This window comes from Dermacentor silvarum, chromosome 8, assembly GCF_013339745.2.
Source record: "Dermacentor silvarum isolate Dsil-2018 chromosome 8, BIME_Dsil_1.4, whole genome shotgun sequence".
NCBI lineage: Eukaryota > Metazoa > Arthropoda > Arachnida > Ixodida > Ixodidae > Dermacentor > Dermacentor silvarum.
Window position 1 is genome coordinate 34,059,365 of NC_051161.1, and position 21,276 is coordinate 34,080,640.

The 21,276-nt window shown below is 47.2% G+C and overlaps 1 protein-coding gene across 1 annotated transcript in view; it reads left to right on the top strand.

The window, feature by feature from the left end:
* The window catches only part of LOC119461001 (glutamate receptor ionotropic, kainate 2-like), a 354,408-nt gene that overhangs the window by 270,721 nt on the left and 62,411 nt on the right, over positions 1 to 21,276 (top strand). Inside the window, exon 3 of the mRNA XM_037722174.2 lies at positions 17,308 to 17,469. Coding sequence (XP_037578102.1) covers positions 17,308 to 17,469 — 162 coding nt within the window. The remainder of the gene's footprint in view (positions 1 to 17,307; positions 17,470 to 21,276) is intronic.

A 21,276-nucleotide genomic window follows, 5' to 3' on the forward strand; every position in this document is an offset into this window, starting at 1 on the left:
TTTTCTTTAGGCGTCGACAGTTCGTTGAGCCTTTCTTTTTTCTTCACCCCTGTCATGCTGTCATCTTACTAACTGCCGCTGTGAACCGCGCTAGAGCGCAAACTCACGTGACGAGAACGTTTGTACACTATGAACCAATCATGTTTACAATGCGTTGTTGAAAAACACCGTTGGCTTACCCGTATCGCGCTTGTGGCACGTGTCTTGAGCAGATGCGTCATCGTATGCTAGGTGACGTCATACATAAACGTAGCACATCGTGATACGCAGCTGCAGATTTCCTTGAACTTATCAAACCCCTGGAAGTCGTAGTCTACTCGATCGACTGCTAGGAGTGCCTCCGTCCAACGGCCGGACGTAAGCACTCCAAGAGCCTTCCACGACCGTAACACTGATCCCAAGCTCGGGAACATGGGCTGAAGGTCGTGCAGGAAGCCTATGGTATGGCAACAATTTCCATATTAAGTTGTGAATCTACGTTTCCACCCAGCGCCCCGACTGGGACGCTTCGTTGCATTTAGTTACGTTCGGCCACGTCTGGCCCGACACCTCCGGCTATTCATTGTTTTATCTTCTCTGTGAACGCGAGCCTTTTCTATTCTTCGATACTTCACTTCCCGCTGCTATAAGTTCGTTCACTGCGTGCGTTTGCAATTCCGTAGCACGAGCCGACGCAGGCCGTAAGATAGGTCGTCAACGGCTCACAGTGTCCCAAGCTTCTCAAGAAGCCCTTTGTGATCGCTGTCACAGGAACGTCTGTTACGTTGCAGATTCCCCTGTGTAGCTGCGGTCTCCGTCCAACCATGTCGCTCTCTCTGAAAAGTTCTTGTCCCGCTACGATGGTCCCTAGAGAGTCTTACGCCAAGTCGCCGACGTTACTTACGAAATTGAACTAGTAGTTGATTTAGCGTTGTCTACTTGACCGACCTCCGCTATCGTACGCGTCCTTAAGCCGTACGTCGCGACCACCTCTGTTCTGTTCTGACAAGCACCGAGTCGGCGCTCGCACCCCGGGGCGGAGTGTCGCGAAACAAAAGAGGGACTGGCATACTGTCGGTCGGACGACGATGACAGTGACGAAGTGGGCAGAAGCAAGCAAACTTTGTATTTGTCGCGGCTGCTTATAGTTTTCGTACCCTTGGCTATGGTCGTGTTTGTGCTTAGTCTTCCTGAGCGCTGTAGTTATGCTTCATGATGGCGGCAGCCAACTCGTCCAGCTTTCAGCAATAATCTGGTGGTTTAGGCGGCGCTCCAGACCGTGTTTGAGGCAGAGCAGACAGCGTGCTTTCGTGTTAGGACACACGGCGCAGAGAGGCGTGCGTTCGCATGAACGCGATCCTGATAGGCTGACACCGGCAGTATACGTTCCATTCCCGTGCCGCAGTATTTCGAAATAGAATGCAGCCAACACTGCTGTCGTTGGAAAAATCTTGGGCAACTCTAGCTCAGAAGCGGTGGAGTTCAGCGTCGTTTGACAGCGCAAGCGCTATACGAATGCCAGCGCCGGAATGCGTAGATATACGTATGCTTACGCGAATATTTGCAGCGCCAGCAGACGGCGTTGGCGAAGGGCTCTGTCGACACGCGCTCTTAACCGGGCACCGACTTGTACGGGGCAGCCCCACCTGCGTTAAGTGATCTCGAGCACAAGTCGCCTAAGTGACGGCCGGAGGGCGCTTACACAGACAAGCCATGGACCGATGAAGAGCAGTGCGAACGGGATCGTCATGGTGGAGAGGGAAGCGAGGCTGAGAGAAAATGGGGAGCCGGCCTCGAGGTATAAGAGGAGCTTGGAAGAGTGGGAGCGGCGGTGAGTGAAGAAGGGGAAGGCGAAGGTATTGGGCGAGGAGGTTGGGGTATACGAGTGCGCGCAATCGGGAGCGCTTTTGCCGAGTCCTCCGAAGCGGGAAGCGCACCTCGCTCGCTCGAGTGCTCGGGCAATATTTGCCGACGGGAATGGCGCTTCTGGGTGAAGCGTGCCGACGATCCGCCGCACGCACCTGATTTCTCTTCCTGTCTTTTCTAAGCGTTTGCCGCTGCGCTCCCTCCGTCCCCTCCATCCATTACGGTAGAGAGAGGGGTCGATCGGTGCACGGTGATCGCGCGAATTAGTGGGCTAACACCACCGGCAACCTTTGCCCAAATGCCGATGTATGCTTTCGTGATTCTGTGCCACCGGTTCTCTCACACACATATATACACACACAGACAACACACTGCCCTAACCCGGTCTCAATTGCCCTATTTGCGCTGCTACGGAAGGAGGCCGGGCGTACACATCGACGCTTGCGCGCTGTCGACGATGCCGTCTGGGCCTTGCGCAAACGTCGCTCGCAATACAAGTTATCTATCTCTTTCGCTTGGAAATAACTTGAAACAAGCTTTAGAGTCATTTTCGCAGATTGGCAAGACTGGCATTTTTGTTTCTCTTGCGTGCTGAGGACCACGTAACGATAGTTTAACGTGTATAGATGACAGTTACAGCAAGTTAGCGTAATCGAGCAGGTGTGAAACAACTAGTACGTTCGAGCACTCTGACATATATTTCTGTAAAGCAGATAGCGCGTAGGTGCAATTAAACTTGACGTTCTGCTGTGGGATTGGTGTTACAGTAGGCCTTCGATGATTCAAGGGCTTACAGGTGACAATAACTACATTTTAAAGAAACTTTCGCAATATTATTGTAGTTTCTTCTTCAGGCCTTGACCATTTCACCAACCTCGCAATGTGTTGTAAATAGAATACATCCGCTGAACTGACGTAGTAAAGCAAAGGAAGCCAGAACACGAGAAATTCTTCGCAAGTGAGCGAGCGAGGACTTGAACAAAGGCATTATTCGTTTTCGTGTTCGTGCTACGTTGACGATGCCCTGCGCTCATCGGTAACCAGCGCCTTCGGATGAAGGGCGAGTGCTTGTAGATTAAGCGCTGACTGATATAGGAAGCAATGATGACGAAAATGAGCAAGTGCGAGGCCACGCGAATCATTTGTGTGGTGATTGTAAGACAACTTTGTGATGTAAGTAGTGTAGGAAACGCTTTGAAGACGTCGGGGAAGTTGACTTGGCGTTCTGAAACATCTAGGAATGACGGGGCGTGCGAGAAGCAGCTGACATAGAGACTGAACGCCGGCCGCTGCTATCTCCGGTTGACAGGAAGTGCAAGCAGAACACGTGCGAGGTTCTTTTCCACGCTACCAGTGTAGAGCGCCTACGGGGAACTTTAATCGTCTGTGCATTTCGGGCTACGTGCCACGTGACCACCGCTGCACTAGTTAATTTCGGTGGTGGTAGGGATGGCGGTGGTGATCATGTTGTCTTCCAAAGATAGCTCAAATTTACTGGGGTAGCAGGAAAAGAAAAAAATATAAATGAAAATACAAAAGCAATCGATCGTAAGTGAAATAAAGGAATGAGTAACAAAGTAACCAGACTTGCAAAAGTAAGAAAAAAATTAACAAATCAGGACTGGACTGGAAAAACTTTAGTTTTTTTTTTTTGCGAATGTACTAGGCACTTGACGTCTGTCAGCGTCAGATAACCTCTGATAGGACTTCGTTCACGCACTTGACGTCGAGAAACGTGTCGTAATGTCACAGGTAATTAATACTCAGCAGATAAAGTTCAACTAGAAAATCGCAAAGATCGTGGCCAAAGGGAGGAGAAAGCGAGAATAGTGTGCGGTAAATGATTAAGCAAAATGCAATGAAACGTTTCAGTCTGTGCCTTTACGTAGAACGTTTTCTTGATGAAAAAAAACAAACATGTGAGACAGAAACCGAAGTTATTTGTAATGCCAAGAGGAGTTGTAAGGTTGGTATAGTAAAATACGAAATGGAGCGGTTGAGAACTACCGCCACGAGGGGGTGTCGAGGAGAGCAGGGACGTCTCGAATACCGCAGTGCAAACCGGAGCAGGAAAGAACACGCTGTAACACTCAATGCGCTTGCGCTGTAACGCTCAAGATCATGCTGCATAAACAAGCTTTGTCTTGCCTGCTTATAAAACAGGAAGAGGTGCCCGCATGCCCTTATTACTGAATTGTACAACATCTGTCATGCAGCTCAGCCTGCGATTACAGGAGGAGACAGTGAAAAAGAAAGTGTTGTTGCGAAACGCGGTGTTTATGTAACCTTGTTCTCATTGATAGTAAATTTATTTGCAGGTAAATACTTTCGTATTTTAGGGGTGGGTTTATTCGTTTTCGTAGCGTGGGCCAGATGTGCAAAGTACTATATGGATATGGGAAATTCGGTGAGGAGAGCCATATAGTACTGCATTGATGATGTGGATGATGTAATAAGAGTAGTTCTATTCCTATATTTATTTTCCAATAGTGGATGCGTGGTCATTACTTTCATGCTATGTGCAAGTTGCAGAATAAACTGCGTTCGCGTGGCCTGAATAAGCAAAATGTTCGACAGTCAAGTTGACACATCGGTCATTCAGAGGAAGTGAGCTCAGAATATGCAATAAAAGCCAATGTAGAATATATTTAAACGCTTCTGCGGTCGACCAATATTCCATTTCTCAGTTATCGGGTCTCCACGGCATAATAAAACCCCTCTAATCATCCGGAAAATATTCATGCACAGTCGGAAGCGAACAATCATTAGTCTTGCCGTTTTTAGTCCCGGAGCTCCATGGCGTGGTAAAGGAAACGAGTCTGAATGCAAGGCCATCTATAAATGAAAGGCCGTGTTTGTCCAGTATAAGTAAAAAAATCGACCATTAGCGACGCGCAGTAATATCGTGTTTCCTCCTTAATGGCCACTTTCGGACAAAAATGGCTGACACAGTGCTGCTGTATTGTCACGACTTTCCGCGAGAGCTTATCTCTTCAACCGCCTAATTTGTTCGAGGTTCTAATCTCTGTCTGACTAAATGTATTTCGTAAACTGTGCTGCCTTCCTTGCGATATGCATGAAGGGTATGTTAGAATCGAAGCATTGAATCTGAGTGCGGTATACGTAACATAGGAAGAAGGGGGGGGAGCAAATAAGGACGCAGCTCAAGGAATTTGCAGTGATGGCCATGAAGGCAACGGTTGGTATTCCTGTGGTTTTCTGTGCCTTTGTAGTCGCTCTTGATACGCAACGTGTCTTCCGCAGACGTACTAGTTTCATGCATTTATGTGGCAGAGCGAAACGCGTTGTTGATTGGGACGATGACCGTGTACAGCCATTGTATTCATCCGCATCATTCGTGGAGTCTTTTAGAGTTTGATACATTTCCTCGATCGGTGCTAGGCTTATGAACGGCGCATTTTTTCACCTTTGCAATCTTGACTTTCCAAGTGCACTTATTTCTACCTCTAAACGCCGTCGCAACCGGGAAGTTATTCCATCTCGACGTGGAATATTTCGTAGCGTATCAAGCACTGTCTGCTAGCGTAAATAGATTGGCACAAAACTACCTAGACACAATTCAGGATGTATATATATATATTTCCTGGCTGTACGCTTGCTTTGGCAATACTACATTGAGAGCACATAGAAAATTCCTCTTGCGCAGCCTAAATATTACGCAGAAGCTATGTGTGCGTGCGTGCCTGCTTGTGCATGTATGTGTGCTTGCTTATGCGTGTGTGCGTGCGTGCCTAGGGAAATTTAGTTGCAGCATTGTTGCGGCCTAATCAAGTAAATTGCCGTTGGCAGAGCTTGAGGCGTCACGCATGCCTGTGTTTTTGGGTGCGCGTTAGCGTGAAATGGAGAGAGAGAGAGAGAGAGAGAGAGAGTCTACATCTGTGATAGTCTTTGCTGCGCTTGTGCACACCTTCCGCAATGAACAAGCAAATATTTTTTTTTCTTGCAAAATTCGACTCCTCGCCACAAGCGAGCTCATCCTTCACCCTACCAGCTTCTCTAAGCGATTAGGCGTTTAGCACTCCGCACTATCGATTGCATGGCGTCGTCCCGCTGGGAAATTGTTTCCCGGAGTGTCCCTCGCCTTTGACCCAGCAATCGGCAAGCTTTGGAGTCAAGTGACGGCTAAAGAAGAAAGCGAAGAAGGATTAGTTTCGTGCTGTATATTTTTTTTCTACTCGCCATGATCGAACACCCTCACTGATCATTTAGGAGGGTCGACCGTTTAGTACTGCATAGCTGCCTTCTCATTTGGATGATTGTGGCAGGCGCGCGTTCCGTCTTTCCTATAGCTCGAGCCTATGGCGCACTGCCCCGCTTGTCCACACTACGTGGTCGTCTATTCATTAAAGCTGGTCTCTCTGCAGCCGCGTCCTTCCACTGCTGCGCGCCATAACTTAATACGAAGGTTTACCCTCTACCTCAGCTATTCAGAAGTACTTCCTGTGACGGCAAACTGCTGTAAAAGTTTGAGTGTAATTTGCTTTATATCAAAGAAAAAAGTAAAATAGTTGAGGCTGTTCGAGCAGATCACTTTTTTTTAGTGCCCGTATTCATTTACAAAAATTGCCAAAACGTGATCAAGGCTTACCTAAACATCAACAACTAACCTTTCAAAACTATCAGCTCCTGAAAGGAAACAGATATAAACATTCTCTACCCTAACTAGGATGCCTAAAAATGTTATTGCACCAGCACTCCTCTGAAATGTACGGATACATTGTCAATGTGACATTTGAAACATCGCGCAAACAAAACAGACTTTATAGAGAAACTGCGGAGTTCTGAATTAAGTTTGTCCACTTTATAAGGTGTAACAAATATTTTACAGACAAAAGGTATGGCGTCAAACAGACGAGGACTAAGTGAGACACAAACGACATATACTGGCGTCGTTTGTGCCTGCATGACTTCGTCCTCGTCTGCCCAGCGCCGTACGTTTTGTACTTAAGTCATGAAACAATTAGCTCAGCAACAGGTTTTGTTAACAAATGTTCCTCCCTTCACAACAACAGTTTTTAGTGCACATTAAAAGAAGTTTTAATTTGGTGCTTCATTTTTTTCTTTTCTTTCTCTTGGCCTACTTTCAGCAATTTTGTTCTAACACTGGCGGTTACAGGTAACGTTTGTTCCCATCGGTTACGTAACTTAATTTATTTCCTTTCAAGTAAAAGGAATTCCAGTCAAATTGGTCATGCGGTTGTCCAATAAAAGCATTTGTGTGCTTCACACGCAGTGGAAAAGGGAGGAACCTAACAAAATGCAGCAATTTGCCTACCGCATCCACTTTACAATTTATTTAATGATTGCTCGATGTTGAGATTGTTATCCCCATTACCACATGAGCTGTTAATATCGACAATGTCTCTTTAAAAAATGGTAAAGCAAAGATCCTCATAGGCAGAATAAACGAAAGCCTCGTTGCATCGACGTCACATTACGAAACGCATGCACGCACGCACAACGCGCAGGAAAAAAAAATACAGAGACCTACTACTAAATTGCATGTATATTGCAGGCCAGCGCCTGCTTATGATGACTGGTAGCGCCTGCAGTCTCCATTTTTCTTTAACGCATGCTCACAAAAAAAAAGGACGACAAGAAATAACGGTGACATCGTTTACGCGGCTGATATCCCCGGCCATGCACCCAAAGCGAGTCATGGAATTCGGCTGCGAACTATCATCGCGCAAATGCGGCACTTAGGTCAAGGCTCTTTGCGCAACCGCGTAGAGATCCGAACGATTTCTCCCGAAGCCCCGGCAATTCGCAAATTGTCCAGAGAGCCATGGCGGTCGTGTGCTAGAGAACAGAAAATCGCAACACCAACAAAAAGCGAAGATACTTGACGAGGCCGGCGATACTGTAAGCGGTCGAGCGCAAATAAATTAAGGAGTCCGCGCCCAAGAAGGAATTCGTCGAGAATTTGCTCATTCGTGTTTCACTCCCCCCTCCTCCTCCTCTAACTTTCCGTCTTTTCTTTTAAGTTTTTTTGTTTCTTCTTATCGCGGCATCATCAGCGTCTTGCTTCTACTTGTCTCCTAATGACATGTTTCTCGTGCCACCTTTTGGAGAGCTGTCCGAATGTTCGGAACAGAGTGACGGAGCTTAAGCACTATGGGACTAATTCAGTCTCAAGCTTCTAAGCGTAGACGCTGAACTCTTTGCAGTAGAAACAATTTTCGCCAAGTGAAAGGCAAGGAGACGAGATGGCGTGAACCCGAGTGGCAGCATCGGCGATTTGCGTGCACTTTCTTTAATTTTTTCTTTCTTTCTTTCTACCCCTATCCTTATTTACTTGTTCCTACGAATTCCCGGAGGCGCCTAATCTAAAAGCCCTACGTGCCTTACTATAAGTATTACGCAGATTCTTTGTGCCTTCGGTAAAGACTCTGAACACTCCACTAAATGAGGCCTATAGAATAGCCTGTAAAACGATCTGCTTGAAATAGCCTCTTCGGCGCGCAGTACGTTGCGCGCACTTTGCTCCTATCTTTAGTCATTTTCACAACCTCAATGGTATATACTTGCAGAGTCTCTCGTCCCTTAAAATTCACTCCATGAGCGGGCGCTCGGCCATCCAAATGAGCTTTTACTTCGGGGGCTCTTAGGGAAAAGACCCCAGTTTGCATCGGACCCAATTTGAGAGGATTTGCTGATAAGACGTTCATTATCGGCCCGATCACTGTGCCGTAGACCGTGCCACGTAAGCACCAGCACTTTGCGGCAATCGTTTCATGGCTGCTCCTCATAAGTACGAAGTTTTGCGTTGATACCACGAGGTTTAAATAAGTACTTAAAATGTTACTCAGATATATCCTCATTTGGAGTCACTTATGCGAGCGCAGCTGTGTGTTTCAATATCGCTCGTGCCTTACATCCTGTATAATCTGCCGCAACACCAATGGAAATAGACTTGCCCCAAAAAGTTGTGCTGATATTGCTTTTTCCAAGATCAACGGTAACTGCGTCCAGAGAGTGCTTAAACAAACAGCGCACTTCACGTTATAGCCCTCCACTATACGGCCTCCCTCATAACCCGCTACGCAGTTTTGGAATGTTAAACCCCACAATTTTACGTTTTTTTTCCAGCTCATTGCCACTAGAGGCGCTGGTCTCTCACATCCGCTCTTCGAAGCGAGATCAGGATGCCTTAGAACGCGTAGTGATAAAGCGAGGTACACCAAGGACGAAGACGCATGTGCTTGCTGCGATAAAGCTAGGGAAACGATGGAACATGTTTTGTTGGAATGTGAAGAAATCTACCCAGCGGCCAGTCTAGGCTCCTCTGACCCCCTTAAAGCCCTTGGGTTCAGGGATAGCAGGTGGAAAGTAAACATGTCCACTACAGAGATTAGTAAGAGGCGGTTGGAGGTTTGGTAGCAGAAAAGTAGGGAGACCACAAACAACGGAGTCATACAGAAACAGAGTTCTCAGTAGATGTTCAAAAAGTTTGATGCATGGAATTGTTTGTATTTCTGTGTTTTCTCAAAAATATAGGTAGGACTTAGGCAAAATAACAACAAGAGCTTGTTGGCGCAACCCACCACCCCATTTCAAGGGGGACGATCATAGCATCCATACATCCATCCATCTGCCGAAGTTGTTACATGGCATAGGTAACTGTACATTATAGACATAAAGATTTTAATGAAGAGATGAAAGATCACACAGGCACGATGCTAGACTTACATATATGTATATAATGCTGATTAGCTCAATCAGGCTAGGCGTGTATTTGTCACCACCCTGTTTTCAAGGGAACGTCAGTGAACATAATCACTATCATCATCATCACCATCATCATGAGATTGGGCGAAATGCTATACACTGCAATTGATGTAAAACCTGGATAGCTCAAGCAGGCTTGTGACTATTTCTCGCAGCCCCATTTCAAAGGAGATGCCATTAAAATCATCATCATCATCAAAATTTCTGCCGTTGACGGCTACAAAGTATCCCCAATTGATGTTCGTTTCAAAGAAATAAGCTCTGAAGTTACCTGACAACCGCCGAGCTGATCGAACTTCCACGACATTACGAACGCTTCCGCCACCCGTTCTGTTCTTCCACGCCCGCCTCATGAATACATCACCGGCGCCGCCGGCGCTCGCGATGACGACGGCGCCCGCGAAACAGCGGCCCGGGCCATTCAATGGACGCAAATGGCTCCGCCGGCGCATCGCCAGAGAGAGAGAAAAGGAGAGGTCGAGTGTTTTCCGCCCAAGGGGGCCAAACCGGGATGAATGCGCTGGGCATCGGGGTCGCGGACCGAAAGCCGTTGGCCCGGCGAGCGAGAGAACGCCCGCTCTGGCAACCGCGAGCTAGACTCGTCGGTCGAGGTGAGAGCACTCTTCATCCCTATCTGCAAAACAAATGGGCGAGAACCGCGCGCAGACGCCATTCCCTATCGAAGCCGCGCAGCCACTTCCATCATCCATTCGACGCTTCAGTCACCCATTGCTTGTTTGTTTTTATTTCTTGTATTTTTTGTTTTTTCGTTTCCCTACGTGTTTCTGTCCCGATGGCGTCACGTCTGGACTCCGCGAACCGGCTCGGTTTTTGCGGAGGACGCGTTATATAGTGGATTTGGGGAGGAGGGGGGGGGGGTGCAAACAATGCTCGTGGTGTAGATATATACGCAGCTATTGGTTGTTTCCGCCTCGGGTGCGAATTCGTGACAACGAGCGTGGTGGTGCTGAAGAAGGAAACTAGAAAAAATAAACAAGCAATGAATAAATGGGACATGAAAGTCTCGTTTCCATTATTTATCGGCCGAACGGTGCTTTGAGAGGCGCAAACGCGTTTGCTCGCTCGGTATCGCCGGAAAGTGAGGGGCTGCTGAATGTTTGGAGAGATCAACAGCGTGGGGCTTCGCCGATGCCTCTTATGACGGAGAGAATCAAAATTAGGATGAAAATGGGGAAAGGGGGTAAAAAGGGTAGAGGGGTCTTGTCGGGAGGGAGCGGTGTATTCAGAACGTTAGACAAAGGGATGGGCGGGCTGCTTTCTGGCTAGGTGCGCGCTGTTTTCTTATGCGTTGCATTACGCTATGCAGTCGTGCGGTTTTATAGGGAGAGCATTCGCAGCAGCTGGTTGGTTGTTTGGTTCCGCACGACTTCTGGCTTTGAATTAGAGCTAAATATAGATTAAAGAAGAAATGACTGAAGCTCGTTTCGTTGGGATTAAGGGGAGCTTATAGTTTCGCAGATTATATAACGCATGGAACCGGTGGTATATTAGCTTAATGGAACTGCTGCTGAGTGAAGAAAGGCACAGTCTAGGACGGTGGAGAATCAGGCTGTGGGATGAGATTAAGAAATTTGCTGGCATAAAGTTTCGGGCTGGCTGACACAAGTAAAGAGTAAATTTAGGTCCTTCGACCAGCAGTGTACTTAAAGTGGGACGATGATAATGATGATGGGGGTGGTACAATGAGGATGATGATGAATTAATAAACGCAGGGTACATGGTCTAGAAACAGGACGAAATAAGTTAGCACGGACTTTTGATTTTAGTACTGGTGGAGCTCCGAGTGAGACTTATGCGAGCGAGCAGAGAGGGATCGAGCTTATTTTACACATAAAATACGGGGCTAGATTCATCGATCTGTTCGACACTGGCCACTGTTTGACATTGGCCTGTCACCCTTAGTCGACATGGTTGCTCGCAAGGTTGGCGACTGTTTTCCATACGAACTACACTTGCATGCATACTGCTTTTTAAGCTCACTTCCTGATTTTTTTTAGGGCAAGGTGGGTGACCCTACGCCTCAGAGCTCTGCAGTAAAAATATATGGTTGGCTGTATTAGAGATGCAGCCGCAGCGGGGTACGTAAAACGTCTTGTGCGCGCTATAAAGGGCGCGTGGGCACTGGGGTACAAAAATGGACGTAACCAAATGCACAAGTGACATTTATTCACGCATTAGAAAGCTTACATGCCTAACTCATGTTACGGCTAGTGGGAGATTTAGCTCTAATTTTTCAATCGTGCTCGCTCCCCAATTGTAGTGCTATTTGTAGTGCATTGGTGATCGCTCCCGGTGGCGTCCGAGGCTGGTCTGCGCCACTCGAGTCCGCCGCACTCGTAGATGCTTGGGGCCTTCCTCAATCTCCTGTATTTGCGCTCACTACGGAGACGAACACGTTCCGCCGTGGTCAGAGGGATTGGATATTCCTCTGTCTTCCTGCCCGAGTCCCTTCACGCCATTTCTGGACCCTGCGTGTGAAACTCAGAGCACCCATTGCGGAGAAAGCGTGCAATTCCTGCAACAAATTACACACTTGTAGGCCGCCTTATAACTCCCGATGAGCACCGGTTTGAGTTTGAAGGATTATACCTACTAAGGCTGAGTGAGCTCTCTCAAACGCGATGATTCCTGCTCGGATGGACAAACGCACTGCAGAACTACGCCTCTGTTAACGCCGAGCGCGAGGCTAAGTTTAGCTGCGATTGCGTCACGCGAAGCGCAAAAAGGGCGTCATCTGTGCATGCAACGCACACATGATCGAGTAAGGGCTTTTTTCTTCTACACAATAATACAAAAGTAACGCAATTGCGCATCACGGTTGCAAAGATAAAAGCGATAACACTGTAACATATTTTCGTTACATGCGATTTTAGCAAGCGACCTCCTTTGACCGATTTTAAAAGCGTTTCTCGTCTAAAGGTACATTTATTATAGTGGTTGCAGCTATCCTCTTAAAGCTAATTAATCCCCGACATCGTTGTGTGGTTATGTACCACGCTGTCTTAAGCAACGCCAACACGATCCATTTTCTCTTAAGCCACGTTTGCGTGCAAATGCCGCTAATATGGTACGTCCAGGTTGAATCAGTCTTTGTTTATTTTTGAACAAGAGCGCTTACACTTTGCTTCGTTCAGCCGAAACCGACAGCAACACACTGGTAACTCAGACTTGGCCTTTTGAGTAGTACTGTTCAAAAGCTTCGGGCGCGGTGCTTGATTGCACAGTCAATGAACATTTATAAGGGAACCATGTATCCGACGGCATAACGCATGCTGAGCGCGAAGTTTCTTCCTTCATTCGCATATAGTTTAGAGGTTGTTCGTACGTGAGCTGGCGAGCCCACGCATTTCAAATCGAAGATAAATCGCCTGATGCAGTTACGAACGTCACCTCTGTAGATGTTCCGCACTTATTAAACGCGCCAATACGGAAAGGAAAAAAAAACTGACAGATATATTGCGGTGTCCTCTTTTCCGAGGGTGCCAGAAAGGCGGCATCCGGGGAAACTCAGGCCGCCCACTCGTGCCTAGACTAGACTCAGCAAGCCCATCACCACCCACATTGTGATGGCACGAGACCTCCCCACGTCGACAATCCTCGAATGCAGCAAGCAGACCGTGTCCAGCGAACGACTGACGATTGATGGCGTCGCGGCGGAGATGTTTCACGGCGACGTCCCGTCTGACGCCGCAGTCGAAGCCGACCGCGTCGCTCTCTTCTTATTCCAGGGACTCGTAACGTCCGTGTCGGCGGCAATGTCGACGGTGACGGCGACGTATGAATCTGTCGCGGGATTCTCCCGTATACACACGTTGAACGACACGAAGAGACAGCTGCGCCACTGTGTCTCACCGGGGCGAATGATATGAAAAGATGAGGCCAGGCCTGGATCATCAATTTGTTAGCGCCGTGTCGGCTGGTTGTACCATACTATACTGTCGACTGCTGATAGCACCCTCATGAGCGGTTAGGAACGAGACAAGCGGAGTACGCTTGCGTTTTGCTTTTCTATACGCGCAGTGAGACGGTCTCATACATGGCGGGACAGCTCGCAGTTTGTCTCCCTGTAATGCGTATACGAAGAGCGATGACTCAGCGGCCCTGCCTCGTATGTGGCCTCATTCGTAACACTGATGTGGCTGAACCGCGAGTATAGCGCACGAATGTCATATTTTTTCTCCACCTACTTCGACGAGGTACGACGGTGTTTTGTCCTGTTTTGTTCCAAAACTCGGAAAGGTTATGCATGCTTTAAGGGTTTGGTTACGTCATGGTTTTCTATCCAGTTTTGTTCCAAAACTCAGAACAGCATTACATACGTTAAGCTTGGTATGTTAGTTTGCGGCGCCATCCGGTAGATGGACCCGTATTTTTTGATAGATAGATAGATAGATAGATAGATAGATAGATAGATAGATAGATAGATAGATAGATAGATAGATAGATAGATAGATAGATAGATAGATAGATAGATAGATAGATAGATAGATAGATAGATAGATAGATAGATAGATAGATAGATAGATAGATAGATAGATAGATAGATAGATAGATAGATAGATAGATATACTTTATTTTGATCGGGCATGGGGACCAGGGAAAGGTATACGATCCCTGTGTAGGGTGGAGGCCCTCCATCGGGGACCTCAGCTCAAGAAAATTGAAGCACTCTCCAAACGCTCTTGCAATTTAAGCTTCTTAAACATATACCTGAAATGCCGGAATGCGTATATGGGAGCAAAAACACCGACGGTGAAACCTTGATGAGGCTGCGCGCGATAACGCGCCAAGACAGTTCTCACGTTTCACAACTCTCCTTTGCAAAACAAAAATGAGAAATAACAGGGTTAAGTAACGCGTACGAAATGATAATGCTGCTGCGGAAACATATCCAACACGCTACAATGAACATTGTGCAGCTACTGGCACACATGTTCGTCGCTGTTAACTAGTCACTGAACGTGTCGTTGAAATCTTTCCATGAAATCGCAGTGTCAAGTAAAAATGGTAAGCTTAATTTCTTTGTCAAATTATTTGTACTCAGTTAGCGACCATAGTTCCGTGCCAGTGTTGCGTGCTTTCGTAAGCAAGGACCAGGCGCAAATTGAAAGCGGCGCGAAGTAATGCAGTTTTCCTACAGCATGTAGCATCAATTTCAGGACTTTGCGTTAGAGTTGGCTTGCTTCACACAGGCGCATGCGCTTTAAGTAAGCGGCGCTGGGGCTCATGCAGACTACCGAAACCACTGTGAGCTTCGATTGGCTTGACATAGCGACGGATTCATGCACGCGATACGGATACAGCATTGAATTAGCTTGGATAGAGTCGTAAGAGTTACATTCGGTTTGCATTAAGTTTGCTTGTTCCAGGAGTCTGTACATCTATACACGCGCCGTAACCATTCGCATTTGCGTTTATCATTCCACTGTCATAAAACGTGTATGGTCCGCGCTCCGCAACGTACCTCAGCGTTAGCGTTACGTTACACACTAACGCTAACGCAACCAGCTTGCAATATTCTAAAGCTCTAAATTAATGATGGCAAGCATAAGATAGGAGCAGCCGCTATTCCCACCCCCGCCGAATATTTTCCCCGCCCGCTTCGGTTTTTTTGGCAGATCCACGGAGAGGAATTCATCGTTAAAATCGAAGAGAGAGAGAGAGAGAGAGTGGGGAGAGGTAAAGAGAGAGTAAGAAAGAAAAAGAAGCAACAAGGAACAGAATACATCGAAAGCCGTATACAGGACAGTTCGAGCAGCGTTGCGAAAAAATGCCCCTTTTCTAGCCTTTCTTCACTACGAACACAAACACACGTAAGGGTAAAGACGCTGAATAATATTTAAAAAAATGAAGAAAACCATGAACACGGAAACAAGCTCAGGAGCAGTCGGCAAGCAAAGAATCTCCGTTCGAATACACGTTTTTCACGGTCCAACGACGCAATCACAAATACCGTGTAGCAGAAAGGGGGGCGGTGTCTTGACGTCGGCCGCTTCTGGCGATGTGCGAGCGAATTCTTGTCGCGACGATCTCGCCAAGAGAGCTTAGGCACTTTTGTATCTCTTTCATTTTTTTTGTTCAATTTCTTAGCTGTTCTTCTTTCCTGTCAGCTACGCGCTCCACACGCCCCGCTCGGTGCCTCCTGGGAGTGATTTTTTTTTATTTCGTGGTGACAGCGGAGGATGTGGCTGCCTCGGACTTGCTTCGGACGATGGCTTGTCCCCAAGCGCACGTCTGAGATAACCTCCGAAGACGACGACGCCAAAATGCCGCGCTCCGCTGAGTTTTGAGAGAGTCTCGAGCTGTTTTAGCAGGAACTGAAGCGCTTTATCGAGTGTTATTACGTCATCGAAAAATTTCTGAAGGTTTTTTTTTTTTCGGGCTAAGCTTTCCTTTGGTCTCGCCGCATCTTCAATGCCTCAGACGCGTTGTGTTCCGGAAGCATTTCCACTCCTTTGACAACCGAGATATCAGTGGCTTCCATGTTACGTTGCTTTGAATCGCTTCTTTCTTGCCAGCTTATTGCCCCAGATGCAGGTGTGCCACTTGTACTACACATTGCGTTTGCGCCATTAAATCAGAGTACAGATGAGTCATAGAGGTACCACTTGTGATCGAGCCAAATCTCGCTTGATGCAACGTTTCTCCCTAACCAACATAGGAAGCTGAACAAAGCCCTTCAGTTTACATGGATTCATTCGCCACTTTGTTTGTGTGATTTTTTAATTATATGCACTGACACGTTCGCCATGTAAGATGTATAACGCCTTGCCATCGTATTATGTGTCTTATACACTGGTCCATCCATCAGTCTATGATCGATACTCACGCCGAGCATACGTGCCATCAACAACCTCTACAAGAAATGGCAAGGTGCTTGTTCTGCTTTTGTATCCAATTCAAATATAGCCAACATGATCAATCTACTCGTCCGCATATGTAGTTGTAGCCTTCAGTTCGCCTCTTGTGTTGCCACCCACAGTTTCTCCATTTGCCCATTTCCTCTTCACTAGCTAGGTGAGCTAAATTTGGTGGCCGATGTGCGACCAATGTGGTGGGAAAATGCGCTGGCATGTAGGGGCTATGAGACTTGGCGGCGAGCGCAGGCGCACCCTGATCACAATGATTATAGATGACAGCCATTGTTTAGTAAACAGTTCAGGTGGTGTGTGTGCGTGTGCGTGTGTGTGTGCGTGTGTGTGTGTGCATGTGTGTGTGTGTGTGTGTGTGTGTGTGTGTGTGCGTGTGGTGGTGTGGTGGTGTGTGTGCGTGTGCTGTGTGTGTGTGTGTGTGCGTGCGTGCGTGCGTGCGTGCGTGCCCTATCAGCTTATTACCGTTAAGAAAAGTTACTTCCTTGCAGGTTACTTTCCACAACACCAAAACATTGTTAGCACTCTTGGTGTCGTTGCACCTCTTTTTCACGTTGTGCGCACGGAACGTTCCTGTCAGAAATGCTATGCCTGTGCGTGGATTTTCTTAAATTTATATCCCGAAGGATGTGATTGTATCCATCTCTCTATTGTTATCATTTAACGGCACTTTCTCATGGCATTATCATATATATATATATATATATATATATATATAACAGCAAGCTCTCTGTTTTTCGGTTGTCTATATTTTAGGTACTCGCGGTCTGTGCCGCTAGAAGGTCGCAGTCACAAACGCCGTTTGTCTGTCTTTGTCGTGCAGGGGCACTCTTCACCGACGACCAGCGCTCATCGGCTATGGAGCTGGCCTTCAAGTACGCCGTGATCCGCATCAACAAGGACCGCACTCTGCTGCCGAACATTACGCTCAACTTCGACATCCAGTTCATTCCCAAGGGAAACAGCTTCCGAGCGGCCAAGATGGGTGAGTCACTCAGAAGCGCACTTACTTCGTCGAGAGTTCCAGAGACGAGCTTTAACGCCCGGTATTGGAATTGTTGCCGGAAATGCTATGGAGTTTAAGGTCAAAAAGAACCTGCTTCCGAAGGGTTCGCTTCTTTTGCGTCATCAGAAGGAACATAGAGCTAATCTTGTAAGAATAACTCTGCCGAGATGTTTCGAAAATGTGCTTTGCAGAGACTTAACAAAGGCTGCGTTGGCAACGCTAATAACATTAGGAGTCGACTAGTTATCGTGTTTCCCAATGTCATGATATACATACACAGTGTCGCACATCCGCTTTTCACCTTATTAAGCAGTGCAATGAGTTTGAATTCAGTCTACTTAGCATGTGAGTTAGAATCGCAATTTGCTCTTTAATCTTAAGTAGTGTATATAATGTGATAAAAATTCACTGATATTTTCATATAGCGGGACTTTACGCACATAGGCGAATGCGCAAGCCTCAAGGTGCAAATTTCACATGCAGCTACAAGCGAGTCATGCAGTCCTAATCAACGTTCTCTCTCCCATCTTTCTGTAGCGTTTTGCACCTGGATGGTGGTGATGGAGAGGGGTTGCTAACCGTATGCTGCTCTTCTGGCAGTTCCTTACTTATTAACATTTCTTTTTAAATATTAATAAATTATTTTCAATCACGACTGCGTGGACGCAGTAGAGACCACTTGGATTTGCCAATAATTGTGTTAAATACACGCGCAATAATCCTGATTGCTTTCTGTCTACAAATTTTCAGCTATAGTGTATCACTTTGAAAATCCGCGTGCCATGTTCTTGAGGTAGCTGAACTTGTCCAGGCAAACCAGGAGTCACACAGGTGTTCGCGCAAAATTGACCGGCACCTCTTTCATCACATTTGTTTGGCGTGATTGCCTAACACAGTGAAGAATACGGGCAATCGAGGAGCATCATTTTATGAAAATATTAATGATCCGAAAAGCAAGGAATCTAAAGAAAGGAAACGGAAATTAACACTTTTCTTTAACTGTTACACATAATGAAAGGTGAGATCGACGTCCGAGATGAATATCTAGTAGCATTGAGCCCGGACAAAATAGAGGGATCAGACGCAGCATGCTTTGATGGATCTTCCAATTCGCTTGTGGCGAATTCAGGCATCTGTACGAAAATAGCGCTCAGTATAAGCAAAGTGAAGGCGTTACCCGGTGCAAACACAGGCACATATTTGCAAGTGCAGATTCAAATGACCAAGATCGACAAGACAGCAAGAAAGAGATAGTCATCGTACACGTGACTATACTTAGTCACTTGACATCATACATGTGACTATACGTAGCTCGAGCGCATATCTGTATAAAGACGTATTTCGCAGAGCGACGAAATAATAACTCTACCAGGCGGCAGTCCAACTGCAGCCGCGAGTGATGAAGGGTGATCGCCCAGCACAGCCCCACTTTGGGACATTACTGGCATATAACTACCCAGATGTGTTCACGGACCAACTTCATTGCGTAACAAACACTCTCACTCCCTCTCCGACACTATAAGCTCGGACTCTTCGTGCGTAGCGCTCCAAGAGTTCGCGATGTGCAACTTTGGGGCCATTCTCCTCCCGTCGTCTCTTCCCTCAACTTACAGAGCCCGGCTAGATGGCCTCGCGTGTAGCGGGTGCCGCGTTTCGACTCCGGCCTGTGTCTTCGGCGCGGCGTTTTCCCTGCTCCGCCTGACATCCTCGTAGAAGTTATATACCTGTCACACGGCTAGCTGGACTGGTTCTCGAGACAGACAGCGAGAGGGCGGGGCGAGGGAGGTGTACGGAGACGAAGAGTTCTGTCGCGGTATTAGCACGTGGTCGTATAGCGGGCATGCTTCGCAAGCTGACGCCCTCGCGCGATACGAGCGCCACGGAAAAGGGGGGGTGGGCAGTATTTGCAGGGGTCGAGAGATTAACGTGCGACATTCCACCTCGACAGAGCGCTCCCTGACAGGGCGAATTCCTGGCATTGTCGGCGCATCAGACTCCTTGCGCAGAGCCCTAATGAGGGCATCTGGCGTGCGCTGGCTGTGCTGTTCCTGGTTATTGCGTGCTTTTTGTTCTTGGTGTAGTTTGTTTTCTCTCGCACACGTTTTTTATAACCTGACTGCGCAACTCATGCCAGTATTGTCTATCTCCTATACTTTTTCATCCAAAAATGCAGTTCGTGTCAGAGTGCAAGAGACGTTATAGATTTGTATCAGTTTAACTATATCTATGAAAACAGGATTATCTATGAAAACAGGAAAAGGTGACGTCAATGATTATCGGAAATGTCAAATAAATAAATAAGCTTGGAATTGGGGCGTGACTGTGAGAACGAGCATGCGTTTTGCGCATACCGTAAATATATACAGAGGCGCGGCGTTTATTAAAAGACAATAGCAACTACTACTACTAGTAGTAGCTGTACTATTACTACTATTAAACTATAACAAAAAGCTACTACCTAAAGCTATACAAAGACAACAACGACGATGACGACGACAAAACGACGACTACGATGACGATGACAACAGCAACAGCCTTAACATCTTAATATTCCTCTTCATGCCACGGTCAAATTTAGTTGATGGACTCGTATTAGTTTAATTAACTATAAAATTCTATTTCAAACTATTCTTATCAAACCACCTATTCTTGTCTGGCGTTAGTCTTTTGGTGCGGGCGATGTGTCTGTGTTTAGGTGCTATAGGCAATCAAGGATCAGACGCGCCAAGGTGTCCGGTACGCCGAAAATTGGACAGAGATATCCTTGTAGTGTCGGGTAGATTCTATGCATGAGTATGCCGCGGGTGTAAGTGTTACTTTACAGTCTTCTGAGTGTGGTGCTTTCTTCTTTGTTTAATTCTTCGGTGAGGTGGTGGGTGCACCCTGCGTTCCAGCCTGTGATGTTGAAGGATTGCTGAGTAGGTGATAGGTAAGATCTCTGCCCCTGCTGATGCTGGCCAGGCGTCTCGAGAGTAGGAAGGGTTGGCCCGGCAAGCATGATCGCGGGTCGCGGCGCGTGCCACTTCGTTCCCCTCCAGCCCTTCGTGCCCAGGAACCCATGTCACGCAGGTGTACGAGTTTGGTTTGGTTTGGTGCCTATAGATATAGCACAACGCACTACGGGGGATTGGCCATGAATCGGGTGGCAGTGGGTACGGGATCTTAGTGCTTCGGTGCTTCAACTCTTAGCGAAGTTTCTGACAGCTGCTTGAGAGTCGGAAAAAAACGACAACTGCGTCCATGCACGTTGTAGTCGCTAGGGCGATCGCCACCTCTTCCGCATTCTCAGGGTTTTGTGGCAGACGCTAGCTCTCTGCCCTGGGAATCTACTACGCTCAGGGGTAAGCGTTTCTTTGCGGGTATTTGGCTGCCTTGGTGTATCTGGCGTCCGGAACTTCCCTGTGTCTTCACCGTAGGGCTATCCACTCGGGCTTGTCTTCTTTCCTTATGGTACGTGGGGTGCATGTTGCGTAGGATTGGTGCTATGCACAGGGATTTACGGATGCTCGGCGCAATCTTCTTTCGGTAAGATCGCACTGAACTTTCGTTCTAATTGACTGGCTTGGTGAACTTCAGCCCGTTCTTACCAGGTGTTGTGTACCTTTATCTTAAAGAAAGTCTCGTGGTCGCAGCCGTGGATAGGAGCCCCCGGGCGATTTTAATGGCTTTGCGTATTAGAATTGTTTTTCTTCTGCATTCCTCAGCGCGAGGTAGGGCATGCCGTAGGTTATTCGACGTGAGGGGTGCATCACGCGTAGCGTGCTTGTAGGCCACTTCTATGGCTTG